A 17,955-nucleotide genomic window follows, 5' to 3' on the forward strand; every position below is an offset into this window, starting at 1 on the left:
GTAGCCAATTTGTTTCCCTTCCTCCACATGGGTCACCATATTAGCTATGGTTTTAAAGTTAAGTGTGAGAGTATGCATAGGTAGATCCCTAAAAGGAGGGCAGTTAGGAATCTAGCTAGCTTGATTTCCATCCGTTTAATTTTATTTTATTTTATTTTTTTGTGTGTGTGTCATATTAATGAAAAAGATAAGATACCTATGGAGCTTTAGCTTTCTTGCAATCCAAACAAGAGAACCTAATCCACCACTTTTGGTTGTGGAATTGGTGGTGGTAAACTCAGGGCCAAAAAAAGAAAAGAAAATGTAATTTATCTTTATACGGATCGAATGCTAGTATGAAAAAGAACACAAAAAGTTTATATACTTAACCAAATTAAGAATTTTTTTCCAACTTTGATTAACATGGAACAAAACGTTATATTTAAAATAATTCAAAGAATTAATGAACAATTATGAATGGTATTTCATGAGAAAACAATCCATGTTACTAATACAACATTGATTGAGTTTGCATTTCTAGTAATGGCAATCAACCAAAGAAGAAGCCGAAAAGAGCACTAGTTTGTCCTGCTTGGAAGCAAATGAAAATTTAGTTTCCCTTTGATGATCATCTTCTGGTGCTGGAAGGTTAAGGTCCAATTGCAGAACAGTTCTTGGCTTCTTGGGCTTATCATCTGATTCAGGCCTCACAATTGTTGTTGCAGCAGCAGCATTAGGAATGGTCCTATGCCTCCGCATATGACCCCCAAGAGCTTGTCCGGACGAGAACTCAGCGCCACACATGGAACACTCGTGAACTTTGGGTTTACTGATATGGCATAAAGCAGGCTTATTCGTAATCTGGAGTGAAAGCGTTGTGTTCATGTCACTGAATGGCTGTTGAACGTCCTCTTTCATAAACATCAACCCTTTATTATTCTCTTCAATGTTAGCAACCTTGGGTTTCTTGTGGCTGGCTCTATGTCCACCAAGCGCCTGGAATGAAGGGAAACACCGATTACACGTCTTGCACTGGTGAACATATGTCCCGGTCATCGTCTTGCTTGTTGTCGCTATAGAAACTGGTTCGGGTGCCAACTTTCCTGTTTGACCTCGAGCCAAAAGTATCAGACAATTAGCCATGTCTTCGTCTTCCTTGGTGCTTTCTGCTAACTCAACAGATGTTGTTGGAGAACCAAACCCCCTCCAATCATCGCTGTTTCTTCCACTTTCTGCTCCACTAGAAGTCGTCGCCGTTGTCGTTGGGCTTGAACCCATCGCCAAACTCAGAGGAGACAGCTGCCTTGGGCGTTTGCTACGTTTCCCTTTGATAATCTGCAACTGATCTTTACAAGCAGCAACTTCCTCCTGACTGTCCATCATCATCATCATCATCATCATCATCAACAAGCTCGGAGAGAATGAATATAGAGTGATGAAATCAAGGGAATAAAAAAAACAGGGTTTTATGCAGAAAGTAGAAAAGTTAGTATGAGTGAAAGGGGATGGTACGTATGAGGTAACAAGATCAGAGATTGAAAACTCCTGTAAATAAGAGTTGCCCAGGAATTTGGTGTGCCACTATATTGTTTTCCTAACTTTGAAAGCTACAAATCATATATAGGCCACAACATAAATAGATTTAACAAATACTGTATTTTTATATAGGAAAGAGAAAGATGCAATGGGAGTATGAGAAGGCGAGGAAACGACTGAGATTCGGTTGGCTTTGAAGCAAACCCATTACTTTTTCCCAACGATTCCTACTTGGAGAATTAGTTTACAAGGCTGGAACCACATATTTTGCGCCTCTCCACTTTTATTTTGCCTTTTTCTTGCTTGGATCATGGTTAATATCTGTTAAGTCTTTTAATCACCTGTTTATACTTTTAGTAATCTGGTTTTTTTTTCTTTAACTGAATACAAACTTTAATTAGAGGTTGCTAAACTCTGCCCCAAAGTTGGCATTTTTTGTTTGTCACTTGTTAGGAATAGTAAAGCTCACCTTTTAACTAAATTTAACTAATTGTCAATCAATTAATTAGGTAATAATTCTAGTTTGAGAGGCAACTAAACACAAGCATGCTAATCGCCTATCATCCACTTAACTGCCTTTTACATCCCTCTTGAAATTAGTCATTAGGTAACTAATAGGTCAACACTTCTACTAACATTAGTAAGTAACTCTCTACAAATAAGCATCTCCTTATATTTACTGTTTTCTAAATTCGGGCTTTTTACAAGTAAGAGGATTTTTTTCTTAATTTAAGATATGCTTTTATTTGAAATTTATTTTTCTTATTTTTATTTCAAGAAATTTAGTCTCTCTATTTTTTGAATTTAAAAATACAAGTTCAGTTGTTATCGCGGTCAATTTTTTTTATTAAATTTAAATTCATTAAAAAACCATTTTTTTGTATATATTTCAAAATGCCAAGCTATAAAATTTAATGGAAAAATTTCAACGATGTTAATAAGCGAAAGTAGGGAGATTGAATTCATAATGTACGAAGAGTATAAGGACAAGGACATGGAGCATATTTTAATGTAAGAAAAAGGTAAGACTTATGACTAATAAGAAATTTGTTAATTGCACAAATCAAGTAGTTTCATGTGGTGTTGTGAAATATAAGTTGATGAAATTGTAATCTATTTTATACCCAGAGTTGGCAAAAGGCTTTGCCATCTCTCACATGCAGCAGCAGAATTACATTACATTCTATAAATCCGATTAGTATAGCTTTGGAGTTGAGTGCAGACCATGAGTTTTATTTTATAATACAATAATATAGTGTGAATAGGCATGTCTCATTTGTCTAAAATGGGCCAGTTGACTTTAGCAACATGAATAAACAAAATTATTATTATCATCTAGAAAGCCATCATGCATTATGCATCCATTCATTTCTTAATACTAAACCTAGTGTTAAGTTGGATTATATTATTTGCAACTATTGCACTAGAAATTACGACTTCATAAATGGTAAATATATACTTACATAATTCTTGATACTCTAAAATTTGTTTCAGAAACAGGTAAGGAACATAATTTATTAATGAGGTGGTGTTTTGAAAGAAGAAAAGCATAGTTGGCATATGTTGGAGTGAAGCAAGCAACATGGTTAGCATGAACCCACCAAACACCTAAAATTTATATAAGAAATATGGAGGAAGGACGGCGGTGGAGGTGGAGGTGGTATGTTGATGTCTGCGCTGCGGAGCCAGATTCTTGGCGTAAGGAATTATTGTAGGATTGTGAGAGTCACGTAAGAGCAAACGCCACCCTCACCACTCTATATATATATATTATATATATATAGCCTACCTAAAGTAAAGCATCAAAACTCAAAACCATAATTTTTATTTGGTGTGAATTAAAAATTAAATGGAATTTCTTCCCTTTAAATTTGTTCTTTGCTTTTCCCCTGCTATCTTTTCTTGTTTTCTTCGACCCTTTTTCTTGTATGTTATTTTTTTTTCTTTAATTATGATTCCTCGAATGCATACAAATTAAGTTTGAATATATATATAAATTCATGAAAATGATACTTTTTTTAAAGTTATATATATATAGTCAAGCAAACCAGGTTTTTAAACCAAAAATAAAAAAGCTTTTGATTTTTCAAAAATAAATTTGTGTATGAAATTATAAATTTGCTCTGATTTATATTAACCATAATTTTTAAATATGATTTATATATTTAAATTAAATTTTATAAATAATTTATATTAATTACTTAAAGAATATTTAAAATTTATATTTCATATATCATAATAATAAGAATAAATTATTGTTTTATTATTTTTGTACTATGATTTAAGTTGAATATAATAATAACAACATGACATTATGGAAATAATAATTAAAACATGTGAAAATAAAGATATTTTATATTTGACTCAATTAATTTTTATTATATTTTATGTATCATAATATTAATAAATTTTTCGAATTCTAAAATCGTTGGTAGGTTACTCAGACAAATAGGGATGATTTATGAGAATGATTAAAAGAGAGTATCAGATACAGCCTACTGTTTTTATTAGTATTTGTTAGCACTCTATTATTGATCTAATAAATCATGCAGAGGCATTAATATTGGAGTGAATAATTGATGATAGTGGTGCTGCACTAATAAGGAAGCTCCTTCGTTTAAGGGAAAATTCATGGAATGTGAATCTAAGACACTCCAAAGCTCCTATAACAGAGAGATTTTAATTTATTGTCCCCTCTCTGCTTAGTCTGTGTTTAAGGTCATTAGTTGACAATTTTAATTTGTAATTACCTTATTAATTTTTATTTTTTGTAGGTATAATTTGGTTGCAATTGGAAACTAGATAATTCTAAAGGTTTTTAATGGATGAAGATTGATATTGTTTAAGAGGTAGTGTACAAAAGTTTATAAATTTTAATAGTGTCAGTTTTGAATGACCAACATCCTCTGTTGAAGAACACGATTTGGAGAGAGTACAAATTAATTTATTAGGGAACATTCAATGAGTATATTTTGTTAAACCTTTGAGAGTTTTGATTAAATTAATTTACTAGGTAACATTCAATGAGTGTATTTTGTTAAACCTTTTGAGAGTTGTAGAGATCAAAAGTTGTTTGAAGAGAGTTCACTTAAATTGTATGGATTATGATAATAATACAGTTGATTGGATTGTAATTAATGATTGTATCATTAATTTGTTAATGAATTAATTCTTTAAGCACGTTCGTGTAAATGTAGGTTTGACCATCAATCTATATAAATATATTTGTGTCTTCTCTATTTTATATTGTTTTCTGTCAGTGTTAAATGAAATGTTCCAAATTTCTTAAATTTTTTAAGAGATTTAAACTTTCAAATAAAATAAATCTTAAATAAATACGCAGCATCTGTGTTCAAAAAGCATGCAAAACCAAATGTTGGGGATTAAGTATATTAACCAACAAAGTTAAGTATGGATGAAGGTAGATAATCTCATTATATAGAGGAGAATTGACATGTTATCGTATATATCCTCTACTACCCTTTTGTTAACAACTTAGAATGCAGCCAAGGGATTTTTTTACTGGGATAAATATTAAAATTATATATAAATTTTGATTCAATATGTAAATTTTAATTTTGTGTAATTTTGAATATAAAATTTTGATTTGATTCAATTTTTATAAATTACTAATAATAGTATCCAATTAACACTATTTATGTTGAAACATTGCATAAATAAGCAATTATATTAATCAAATATGAAAATAAATGTATGAATTCATTTCTTTAAAAGGGTACAATTGAATCAAGATCAAAGGTTTATGTATAAATATGGACCATAATTCAAGTTGCACGTTTATAATTGCATCATGTCAAAGTTCATGTGTTAAATTGCATATTAAACCAAAATTTATGTATAAATTTAATATTTGTACAAAGAGGATTTTGAGGTTCAAATCCAAAACTTGTTAGCAAAGCTAGAAACTTTTTTATGGGAAGAATTGAATTATAAAAATTTAGAGGACAAAATCCAATTATACCATAGTCTTAACTTACAATCTTATTCTTTCAAAAGGCTAAACTATAATTTCACCCTTTTTGGGGGAGGCGAAAGCTCTTGTGTATCGCTTGACACTATCCATGAGTGAGTAAGCACCAATTTATACTTGGTGCATGTTGTGTCGATGGATAAAAGAGTAGGGGCTCAAATAGTTTGTTCCTGAAATAAAAACAGGAAAAGAAAGATTGGTTTCTAAGTCGCAGCCAAAAAAATTATATGTGTACAGGTGGGAAACTTGGATCCCACATAAAAATTATGTGATTTATATGACAATTGACACACCAACATCATCAGCATACTTGTAGCTTAATGTTTGAAAACCATGGAAAAGATCTTCTTAGGGTGAGTTTAGATAAGTGGTGCGTTTATCTGTGGTTAGTATAAAAACAACGATAGAGGTAAAATTAGATATTGTAGCGATACTGTAACGTGAGATAAAAAATAGACTAAACGCACTACAGCGCACTCAATCGCCCATCCAAACTCAAAAGACTTGTTGTAAGCCAATGATTGGTCTAATAAGTTAGAAATATATAGTCGCGGTAATGGGGGTAGTGGTGACAGTGTGATGCATTTGCAGCTACAAACACACCACGAAACACCAACTCTCTCTTTCTTCCCCCAAAGATAAGGCCCACCTTTTTATGTTAAGATATTATTAGGATGAGACGTAAAAACAGTCCCCAGCTGTTCAATGTTCTAATTATGTGTAAATAAATTTACCACCCTAGGCCTTGAAAATCTTCTTCTTCTTCTTTTTTTAGTAGAATATGGAAAATTAAACAATACCATTAATTAGAAAAATATATATGATTTTTTTATTAAAGTGTAATAATTCAATTTTTGAATAAATAAATTTAATGTTAAAGTTAAAAAATTATAATAAATGACGTAAAATATAAGATGTATTAAGGCACATCACAAAAAAAGAAATTAATAAAACATTTGATAATACCAAAAATAAAATATACGCAACAAAACTATAATATGTATTAAAATTTATATAAAATCATTTTTAATTAAGTAACTATAACCAACTATACAAAATGTAAAAATTAACATGAATATGACACATATATAATTTAGAAATTATAGGATATTGATGCTTTGATTCTAAAAACAAATATATTGATACTTTGAAATTTAGAAATCAAATTGTTAATATATAAAAATATTATAATAATTTGAACACAAAAAAATAATGTCATCATATATATATATATGGATTAGATTTTAAGTTAGGTTTCTAAACTTGGAAGTATCAATATGGTGTCAAATATGTCATTCTCTTAATCTGTCTATTTGCTTGAGTATTAAATGTTAGTTCAAATTTGATGTGAAAAATATTTAAAAATGTGAATCAAATTGTAAATATGTGTATAACTACCGTATGAATGACTTGAATTTGATGTTTTTAAAATTTTTTTTAAAAAATGGCCCTCCTAAATTTTATTGATATTGGTTGTTTTTCATCTCCAACATATTTATGTGATATATACACACATATTTACAAGTTGTTCCACAAATTTTAAATATGCTCTATGTCAAATTCAAACTGGCATTCAACGTCTAACATAATAGCATGATTGAAATAATGATGATGCTTTAAGGATTCAATCCCAACAACCTCTTAGTCTAGTGACAAGAATATTATGTTATAGGCATGAAAGCTTGGGATTAATCTCATTCCCCACTCGCGATTATTAAAAAATGTAAATATATTTAAATATATCGTTTCTAGTATAAAAAATTATTAAGCTCAAACCTAATCCATCCCTAGAGAAAAACCATAAAATGTTATGAAATTTTGTTCGAACTCGCTCAACATTGCCTTATCACTCAACATTATATGGAGATGTTTTCATCATTTTAAATCATATAAATTCAAGAAAAACACATTTGATGAGATTCAAACTGAATACACCATATTTTCAATATTTTTACTATTTGAATTGGCAAATCAGTTTTTATAAATATATCATATAAAAATTTTCACTCTTCTAACGTAAACTAAAGAATGCGATGGTGGTGTAAGCTGCTACCTCAGTCCAAATATTTGATGGGGTTAACCCATTACGGGAGATATGGGCTTTTTCTCCAAAGACTGAATTAGTTTTGGACAAACTATGTCCCTCCTAAGCCTTATAGCAGTCGTCTTTGACTGTTTTAGGCCCCGGCTTGATTTGGTCGAAAGAGGTGGAATTAGTTGTGAATTTCATCGCTTCGATTCATGAAATTACGAGTTAGTCCTTCTACTTTTAATTTATTAAAATTGAGTCCTTATATTTTACAAAATTTGACAAGTTAATTCAGTTGTTAGTAAACACGAATTGTTAATTTATTTTTCTGATTTGTTGCATATAAGTAGTTGAACTACTGCTTTTTACTAATTTCATGCATATAAATTGTTGAACTAATGATTTAACAGAAGATTTAATAGTGTTACCCAATGAAATTAACTTGTTAGTTTTAATAAAGTACAAATTAGACAAATAATTTTTTTTTTTTGTGAAATAAAGGGATAAATTTACAATTGGACCTAAAAATGTACATGCTACAGTGGTAACTAGGCGAAATTCTAGGTATTATTTGGACAAAGACCCATCTCTCACTTGTTCTTCCTTGATAGGTAAGTTTGATTAATGGAAAACTTTTGACTTTATAATTTGAAATAACATCAATTTAGATTGGTACATGATTTCTGATAGCATTAAATAAACCTTGTCTATAACCAGGCCAGCATAAGATAGGAGGACATAGGAGCCTTCCTAATCCTAATCATGGAAAATGCCCCTTTATTCCAAAAGGCCCCCCCTTGGGTGGCTATCTTAGCCGCCTATCTTAGTGATAATGTATTAAACGGAGATTGACTGATGAGGCGGTTCTATGGATGAAGCCAACAATATTGGCCGACCAATAAATACTTGAACACATTCACCACATTAATTATATGTTGAAAATAGAGGGTGGCAGCATCTTAGTCACCATAGCCATAGGCCTCTCACACAAACCCCTTTAGGACGGTGGCCAACCTTTTACCTCCACTCACTTCATATTTGTTCAAACTGATCATGCAATGTCATACACATTACTCTCTGGGTATCTAAAACTATGGTTTTTCACCTTTCCAAGCAGCTTTACTTATTTATTGACTGGTTCCAAATATTTCATGTTAACCTCAATCGGCAAACCTGCCAGAAACATAAAGAGTAACAAATCAACAAGCCATAAGAAAAATGTGATCTTTTTTGTATAGCAGAGACGATGCCTTTGAGCAGATAAAGAGAAGTAAGAGTTTTCTGAGTTTCAGATTGAAGCTGAACCAGTAAAGCACACTTTTCGAGTTTATGTTGTCATCTTGAAAATGCATAATATCCAGAATATTACTTCGAATGGCATTAATGCTTAGACCAAACTTTGGAATTAGACTTTGTTAAACCCTTCTAATATATGAACTTGTAATGTTCAAAGTAAGAATTTAATGCAATGGGTTGCATTTAAAAATAGATATATCTAGAGAGAGTGGCAGCTGAATGAAGATAAAGGACGATCCAACCAAGGTTGCAAACAGTACACAAGTGTTCCGTGCAAAAGTTAAATGCAACAGGCAACGTTCTAGAAATGTCTTCCACCCTCAACTAGATGACTACTACTTATGAAGTAAATAAGCTAAACTTTGCAACTACTCCATAATTCCCTATGATCCTACGTAAGCTACTTGTTAAGAATTGTGAGAATAAATTAGAAACTTGAGAAAAAAGCAACTAAAAACACATCATTTGCATTCATGAAGTCATACCATATTTTCTATTAAATTAATGAAACCAACTAAACTGAAAATTCCAGGGAAAAAAAAATCATATTTTCCCAAAAGAGTGAAATACCTTGAGACCAAGTAATCTAATAGGTGTAATCAGGGCTGGCGCAATGCGTTCGGGTCCTGCCGCTTCCACAATGGCCTCTATGGATTTTAGGAATTGTTTTTCCAGCTGAGGTTCTCCATGGACCTTTCTTCAACATGCCTTCCTCTGTTAACAAAACTTTGGGTTTTGGGTTATAATCATGAAGACAAGATCTAGCAAACCAAATGACTGTTTTGAAAATAGAGAAGCTACGGAAAATGTGAATAGCTTTTTCTCCACCTTTTTAAGCTGACGCTTTTCGAAGCTGTTTTTCTTTGGTGGATATGATTATATTTTTGTTTTTCCTTTTATTTTAGATCTCCCACTATTCCTTTCACTAGACCTGTTTTTTTTTCTTTGTTTTTCCCTTCGGAAAGACTTATTATTTCTTTCTCAAATATAATAAGGAAAAAAAAATGTCAATGGCATTTTGAATAGTTTTTGCAATACTGTTTCGTTTTTTACAAAATTGCAAATGCATGTAATTGCACGAAATACAAAATATAGTAAAAATAAAATACCTATACACAACTTGTCAACTTTAGATATACCGGTATTCTAGTTTTAGTAATTACAATGCCCAATTCGAACAAAAAGAAAAACAATATCCAATATGAAACTAGTATATATCAATTAAGTGGGGGAAATATAAAAATAAAATAAAAACAGATGGACAATCTATAAGAAGACATAACAGAGAGTGTGGAACATGTGAAATTTTCAGTTCCATAATTGGTTTCTTATTGGACGCCTTGATGACAGCTACCTCAACGTTATTATTTTCAGAAAATGAAGAAAACCTATATAACCTGAATATCTGATGCACAAAAAAAATCAAGTACGACATCTCAGCTTCTACCCAACCTGTCTCCCAAATGCTTAACTGTGTACAAATTATTGCACTCTTCATCTTCCAAGAAGCATCCATAACCACATATTTTTTATGTCTGGATAAAGATATGATCCTCCAAACACTTTAAAAATATGTAAAAGGATCTTTAAAAATAAACATATCAAAATCAAACACACATCCATACATAACACATCTAAATCCGAGTAGCATAAGTTACAAACTTGCACACTTGCAACGGGAATGTCTGTCTGTCCAATTTTAGCAACAGTAATGAATAAACCAACCAAACCAAGGCATGTTGAGATATCCAGCCACATGAGTTTCAATAATTTGATCCTAATTTTATCTCAAAGAATGAAATTTCATGTAATACTATGAATACAAACTAAAAGTCTGATACTTCTTTTGTAGGAAGAACAAAGAGTGACAAGGAAAAAAAATACAAGTCGTTCCTCACAGATGGTTCTTAATCTTCAGCATGAACTAACAAACTCCATGAATTTTAAATGTCTTCATTGATCAGATTGACAACAAAAATAAAATAGAAATGAAGTTAGGGGGCAAAAGAAAAAGAATACCACCAAAATGGAGAAGGGAACTGCAGCAGAGCCACTATCCCAAAACGAATTACTTCATTAATCAGTTACACTGTTAACATATTGTCTCCTCTCTCCGCTGCCACATCTGCCAGTTTTTTCCATGTCATTTCTCTTTGCTCTTCCACCTCTTGAGCTCTGGCTTCTTTCTCTGCAAACTCTCTCTGACACTCATCAAACAAATCAGCATCCATTTCCATGAACATCTTCCGCACATTCATGGTCAACCCATGAACTGCCTGATTCCAATGACCATGGATATTCCTCTCCAATGCCTCAAATATGATTGGTAATATCACCTGCCGATTCAGGGCAATTAAGTTCACAATGTGTTCATTATTCCACAAGAAGAGGGCTCTTTCTGCAACCTGCAATACAATAGGGTCTTAGCAAGAATCCTGGAGAAACTTCTATCTTACTACTAAGATCAAAAGCAAGTTATAAAGAAACCAAAAACAATTGTAAGAACCGTCTCCCTCCACCATTTCTAAACTGTAAGCAGTGCAGTAGAAAGCTTACTAATAAAGTAAACACCTAACGACTTAGCTCAACAAGACCAGTTTAGAACCATCCAAGGATACAGATACAGTACATTGTATCTTATCCTCCTTTAAAAAAGCTGGTCCATCATGGGTGAAATTTAGCTCAACCAGCCCAGTTAAGAACCATCCAACCATATGGAACTTAAGGTAAAATGCCATCTACAAGACAGAACACTATGTTTGGTAGGAAGGAAGACGGAGAGACGGAAGGGAAATAGACGAGGAAAGAAAAAAATGGAGATGAAGGAAAGTTATCTTTTCTATCAATCTTCAGAATCAACGACAGAAAATAAAAGGAAAGAAAGAGGCAAGGGGCAAAATTTCAAATAACATTGTTGATTTAAATGTGTATTTTCCTCCCACATTTGGAAGGATGGGATTTGGAGAGAAAGAGAGGTATATGTCTACCCATTTCCCTTCTCTTTCTTTACCCTCCTACAAAACAAAGAAAAGGATGGAAGAAGGTATCTTTTCCTTCCTTTTCCCCTCCAAGCAAAACAATGTAAAGGAAAATTGAACAAGTAAAAAGATATGGGACAATAAATCAATAAAGGAGCACAAGACTGAAGATTTATAATAGACGGAGTCATGATGAAATGCAAAGCAATCTATGGAACTAAGCAATTACTATGCTATCTGGAAACCAACATATATACTTAAAATGAAAATTTGTTGAGAAGAAATTGAATTCCAATTTTAGTGAAATTATATCATTATGAGCAGCTATCCAAGAAATCTAAAGAATGCACCTAAAATGAAAACAGAAAGAACTTCCTAAGCAACCACAAGTTGAAGTTTGGATCATTGGATATCCATTCATACGCTCTAAAATAGCAATACAAACAAAGAGGACAACTATAGAAAATCAATGATGCAAGACATTACACAAAGCAGCAATTGATGCTTGCCTGAATCTCAGCCATACCCAGGACAGAGTAGCTCACTCCAACAAGCACAGATAAACTACACCATGGGAGAAAGCTGAGACTAGTGGGTTAGTGAATAGGGCAATGAGCTACTATACATACCTTTTTGCGACTTTTCTGCTTGATGCAGAAAGATTGAAGGTGGCGTTTGGTATGATGGAAAGTAGCCACTTTCCTAGGAATTTAATAAGTTAGAAAGTGATTCCAAAGTTTGGTATGTCAAATTTTATTTACTTTCCTTGGAATCTAACTTTCCCTTGGGAGTTACTTTCCCATGAACATGGTAATGTGATTCCCATGATAAAAAGTGGGAAGTTACTTTCCCATGTAGATTGAAAGTTTTAAAAAATATCAAGAAAATTTAACCTTATTTTATATTAGTTTAGGATAGCAGTCTATTAATAAATGTAAAAAATAAAAAAGCTAGTGCCTCCTTCCTCCTTTCTACTACTTGATTTTCTCTACTACTTTGACGTAATCTTCGTAAGTAAGTTTTTTTTTCCCTGATTTTATTTTTTATATGAATATTTAATCATCTACATATTATATCATTTACTTATTATATTTATATTCTATTGTTTGTTCTCTTTCTTTTCGGTATAGTAATTGAAAATTCAATTTTATTATAGTATTATGAATTTTTACGAGCAAAAGAAAAAAAAATTAAAGTTTATGCTCAACTCTAAGACTGATTTCATCATAACCTTTTTCCATGATTTACCTTTGAATTATGGTTTGTTGTATGTGATTGAGAATTCTACTGGAATGATTTTCAAGAATGAGTAAATGATTGACAGCCCATTTAGAAGTAAAATAGATAAGTCAAACGATCAATCAAATTTCAAAGCAGTTATGTATTATATTCGAGTAAATTATGTTTTTTTTCAATATTCAAAGTAAATTAGGTTACATTGGGGTTGTGAAAAAATAATATAAAAATTATCAATTAAATTTTAATATTAAATATTTAATCCGAATATTTGTTAAGAATAAATTTTATGATAAAATTAAATACATGAATATTATATTTTATTTAATAAGGGTAAATCATAAAATTATCATTACATTCCTAGGAAAGTACTTAGTAAACCAAACCTAGTCATGTAACTTTCCTGGGATTTTAATCAATAGCTTCCCATGTATACCAAACATTGTAAAGTAACTTTCTTAGCAATCACATTCCATTAGAATGATAACATGGGAAAGCACCAAATGCTACCAAAGTGAAACAAACACAAATATAATGCTAAAAACAAGAAAACACTTGGCACAACTTCCCAAAAACAAATCAGAAATGAGAAAAGAGGTGTATCCCACAAATTGCAGCAGTTTCCTAAAGAGCCAAATGTTATTCTTCATGAATCAGTATCAGTTCAACAGTCAGAATCACAAGAAATTATGAAGTACCATAAATTTATAAATGATAAACATCATAAGCTAACAACAACTGGCAGCATTGCATCAAAATTAATTATTATCATATGGTTTAATTTCACATCCTAGTAACAATTCAACATTGGTGATTTACTACTCAAGCAATTAAAATTAGCAGAGTCATAGTGACATATTCAAAAGACAAAAGCCCTTGAAAGTTATCTGAAAAGTAATCATATGATTTATTCTAAGTTCTTAACATCCTAGCAACAGTTCAACATTCCACAATTCACAATTCACAATTAACAATACTATTGTTTCCCAGAGGTGATTGACTACTCATGCTACTGGAATTTGCATGCTCTCAGTCAAATATTCAAAAGAAAGAAGGCCTTAAAAGTTACCTGGAAATGTAAGCTATTGAGGCAACGTGCAATCTGTCTGAAAAGCGGAACCATACATCGTTGGAACTCTGCAAACTGTGTTGCTTCAAGTACTTCCTCAAGTTCCCCGAGGAAGAGAACTTCCTTCTGACAATTAGTCAAAGGCCAATACTTCAACAACCCTCTAATAACCGTATCAGCTAGCTTATAATCCTTCTCAACAAACTGTATAATACAATAAGACAACTGCTGATGATACATGGCAATAGGTTTCGGCTTATGCAAAGGAATCAACGCTCTCACAAGGAACAACTTATGTTCCTCTTTCATAGGCAATGCGAACCCATTAATGATGCTCCCTAGAATCTCCAGAAGCTCCCCGGTCCCACTATGCCTCTCTGTTTCATATATAAACCTATAGAAGATATTATTTATCGCCTTCCTAATGAATGGTCGATGCACCATGAATTTACCATAAATCCTATGAAGAATCGTTTTCAAAAACTCCCTTTCCCTGGGATCCTCCGAATCAAACAAATCAAGCAACTTCAAAATGAAGGAATGATCAATATATTTCTTTGCAACTTTAGTATCTGTATCCGAGGACACAACATATCTCAAGAGAAGCTCGTATACTATCTGTAAATGTGGCCACGTGGGATCCAAATAGGGTTCCTCTTCTTCAGGATCCGAGGCACCTTGCCCTGTATTTTCGTGAGACGCCGGAGGTAGGGACCGAAAAATGTTGATTCCGACCATTTTAATCATCTCTTCCTGGCAAATCTCCGTGATTTTGCCAGACCCGGACTGAATATAATCAACGAGTTCCAGCAACGTTAGCCGCTTGATTTCTTTTTCTCGGGCCGATTTCAAGACATCGGTGAAATCAAATAGGAAGCAACAAATCTGTAATTTTCGCATGAATAGGTTTTGTCTCTCCGAAACGGGGGTGTCTCGTAATAACGGCAAGGGTTCGACGGCGCACATCGGTGGAGGGACCATAGGGCTGCTGGAATTTGTGCTTGGTGGTGCCCCCTGCCCGGGCCGGGAAGCGTGGTTGACGACCAAATTAGGGTTTAGATCCGACCCGGTATTGCCGGAACGTGGTGGACGGGAACTAGCATCCGTTGAGTCCGATTTAGAATGCTTCCGGCTTCCTTTGATAATTTTCTTGAACATTCTGACCCCAAAAATTAAAAAAAAATTAAAACCTAACAAGGATTAGGTTGACTACTCGAGCTAGGGATTAGGAACTCGACAGCTGTGATTTTGAGGTTTCAATGGATCGGAATGCATGGAATAATTGCCCCTACGAAACAAATTCAAAAAATATAAATGGATATGGAATGAGGTACAAAATTTAGATTAGAGAAGGGGAACGGGGATTTCTAAAATGATTTTTTTGAAATTTTTTTCCGGAAATGATTGGATTCTTGTCACCATTAATTGATCGAAAATTCGGAATCAACCGTCAGAAAAAGCAGATAGCCGGAATGTTGGCAGCTGCTCTAACGGCGGTGGATTTCCGGCGATCAACTGGACGGACCAATCTAATGGGAAAAAGATAAAAATAGAGAGAGAGAGAGAGAGAATAGAGTGACGAGGAAACTTTTTGAATGAAAGGAATGATTGCAATAAACGCCTTTATAAACAGTATCTTTATATAAATTTAATTAAATTTGTAGATTATTTTCAAAAAAAAAATGTAGTTTTTTTAAAAAATTTTGAACATTCTTTTGACGTCGTTTTTTATGTACGTGGAGGAATCCCCAAAATCTGGACCCCACGACGGACAATCTACGTGGAAAATTAAAATTTCTACTTTTTTACTACAAATAATAAAAATTCTAATGTTTCTATTTTGGGTAATCCGAAATTTAAGCATCTGCAAGAATTTTGGATCCTATTAAATAATTTCTTTTCTTCTCTAATAAAATTTATGAATAAAAAGACAATTAAAAAATAAAATGGTAATCTTTTAATTAGGTTTGGTTAATTTGGGAAATTAGGCGAAGTTGAGGTTATCCTTGTAATCACGAATCAAGCAATTATTGTGAATAATTTGAGATTATTGAAGAAAAAGAGAGAGGTTGATGGGGTCAACCCTGTCTCCTTGACCAGATTGAATTGGTTAAGTAAACTGGGTCATTTGACAACTTAGTCAAACTTTCAAAGTTGGACTAGTCTCACTTTGGTTACACGAAATTAATATTATATTTATGTCACTTCATTTAAATTTATATTCAAAGTGTTTATCCCCTTCATTGGCTTAATATGTGAATCCGTCTCTAAGTTTTATATATAAAGAATTTGGACAACATTCATAATAACAATTTTAATCTTCATTTTTTAATTTTTTTTTCAAATTAACCCCAATTATATATAAAAATATAAAAAAAAACTCATAATTATTTTTAACAAATTAGAAATTTCTATATAAAATTTCAGGTTATTGCAACAACAAATCTTTAGCACTAGTCATAAAATCATGAAAATGAATAAAAACAGATCAATTTCAATCTCTTAACATAATATTTTGTAAAGTTTAAATATGATTAAAAACTAATGTTCGTAAAAAAAATTCTACATTTTATTGCAATAAAGTTTAAAATTGTCCAATATTGAGATATAAGAACAAAAAATATTATTCAATAGACTCCGATAATAAATTAAATAGAACAAAATAAAATTAATAATATTTTCAAGTTGAGTTTCATGACTTTTAGTATGGATATTACAAAGATTTATGAAATTTACTATGATAAAATTTTTTTAGAGAAAAAAAACACAAAATTTTCTTCAAAATTTTATTTTTCAAACTTACGCCCAAAATTCAATTCATTTAAATTATTTTTCAAAACTCAAATCGTAACAATAAATTATATAAAAAATTATATTCTGAATTTTTTTTTTCCTTTCCTTTTCTTACAATGAAAAATAATTTTACTTCATTTTCTCCAACATTACCTATTTTTGAATTTTTTATCTATTTTATTTAAAATTTTAGTCTTTAATGTTCTTTTTAGAATTTTTATGTGGAATTTTCTACATTTTTAAAAAGAATTCCAATCTTTAATTATTTTCAATAGAATTAAGGTTAGATTAATAGAAAGTATAAAAATTAAGGACTAAAATTATTATTATACCAGTTAAAAAGTGCCACCATCGTAAACTTAACTCGTTGAGTGACAAAAAATTTTAAAATATTAATGACCGTATTATAATATTTTTTAATTAAATAACCAAAATAAAAATTTAACCATAATTATATAACTATGTAGCTATTTATGTAGTTTATAAAAAAAAAACTCTTCACAAACTTTCATTAGGCTGACATTGCTATGTTAAGAAATTTTCAAATATATATAAATGCAAAATATCTAAAATATAAAAAATTATAAAAATATTTTTAAATTAAGAAAATGTTTAACTTTTTGAAATTTGAATGGTGAAAAAAAATGTAAAAGATTTTTCTAAATTAATTAAAGTATAAGAAAATTCTAAAAAGTTAAAAAATTCCAAAAACTTTAAAAGATTATTTATTATAAATCTCAAAAACTCTTAAATATAAACCATTTGAAATGATAGTATTTTTATTTTACTTGAATATTATTGCAAATTGATAAGTTAAAAAATTTATAAAAGAAGAATAATGATATTAAAAACAAATAATATAAAAAATATGAAATATGGATATCATTAAATTTATAATAATATATAAAATTCGACTGATCTATTAATAGGGAAAATTTAAAAAAATACAAATTCTTAAAAAAAACATTGTGCCTCCTAATCCTACCAATTGTCACTAAGCCAGTGCTTCGTGTGGGCGGTGCCTCCATGCTGCAATTTCCTAAAGCTT

General features: G+C 31.3%; 2 protein-coding genes across 3 annotated transcripts; both read right to left on the reverse strand.

Annotated features, from left to right (window-relative positions):
• Window positions 1–439: 439 nt before the first annotated feature.
• LOC107908743 (zinc finger protein ZAT5) lies at window positions 440–1,963 on the reverse strand. The gene has a single exon (XM_016836004.2). The coding sequence runs from the start codon at window positions 1,381–1,383 to the stop codon at window positions 517–519; it is 867 nt and encodes a 288-aa protein (XP_016691493.2). The 5' UTR covers window positions 1,384–1,963; the 3' UTR covers window positions 440–516.
• Window positions 1,964–10,432: 8,469 nt separating this feature from the next.
• On the reverse strand, window positions 10,433–15,729 carry LOC107908745 (serine/threonine protein phosphatase 2A 57 kDa regulatory subunit B' beta isoform). Of its 2 annotated transcripts, none has more exons than XM_016836005.2 (2): window positions 14,115–15,729; window positions 10,433–11,236 (listed from the first exon to the last, which is right to left on the reverse strand). In XM_016836005.2, exons 1-2 carry the CDS (start codon window positions 15,270–15,272, stop codon window positions 10,916–10,918), a joined length of 1,479 nt encoding a protein of 492 aa, XP_016691494.1. In that variant the 5' UTR covers window positions 15,273–15,729; the 3' UTR covers window positions 10,433–10,915. The 2 variants fall into 2 exon arrangements, with proteins under 2 accessions (XP_016691494.1, XP_016691495.1); XM_016836006.2 differs by lacking the exon at window positions 10,433–11,236 and adding an exon at window positions 13,349–13,669 and having other exon boundaries at window positions 14,115–15,718.
• Between the last annotated feature and the right edge of the window lie 2,226 nt (window positions 15,730–17,955).

This window comes from Gossypium hirsutum, chromosome D09 (genome assembly GCF_007990345.1).
Source record: "Gossypium hirsutum isolate 1008001.06 chromosome D09, Gossypium_hirsutum_v2.1, whole genome shotgun sequence".
NCBI lineage: Eukaryota > Viridiplantae > Streptophyta > Magnoliopsida > Malvales > Malvaceae > Gossypium > Gossypium hirsutum.

Excerpts from the sequence above, each read along its gene's own strand:
- LOC107908743 (XM_016836004.2), bottom strand. The coding sequence starts at position 1,383 with ATGATGATGATGATGATGATGATGATGGACAGTCAGGAGGAAGTTGCT.
- LOC107908745 (XM_016836005.2), bottom strand. The coding sequence starts at position 15,272 with ATGTTCAAGAAAATTATCAAAGGAAGCCGGAAGCATTCTAAATCGGAC. Across the intron at positions 11,237-14,114 it reads TCAATAGCTTACATTTCCAG|GTTGCAGAAAGAGCCCTCTT; the intron begins GTAACTTTTAAG and ends ATTGTATTGCAG.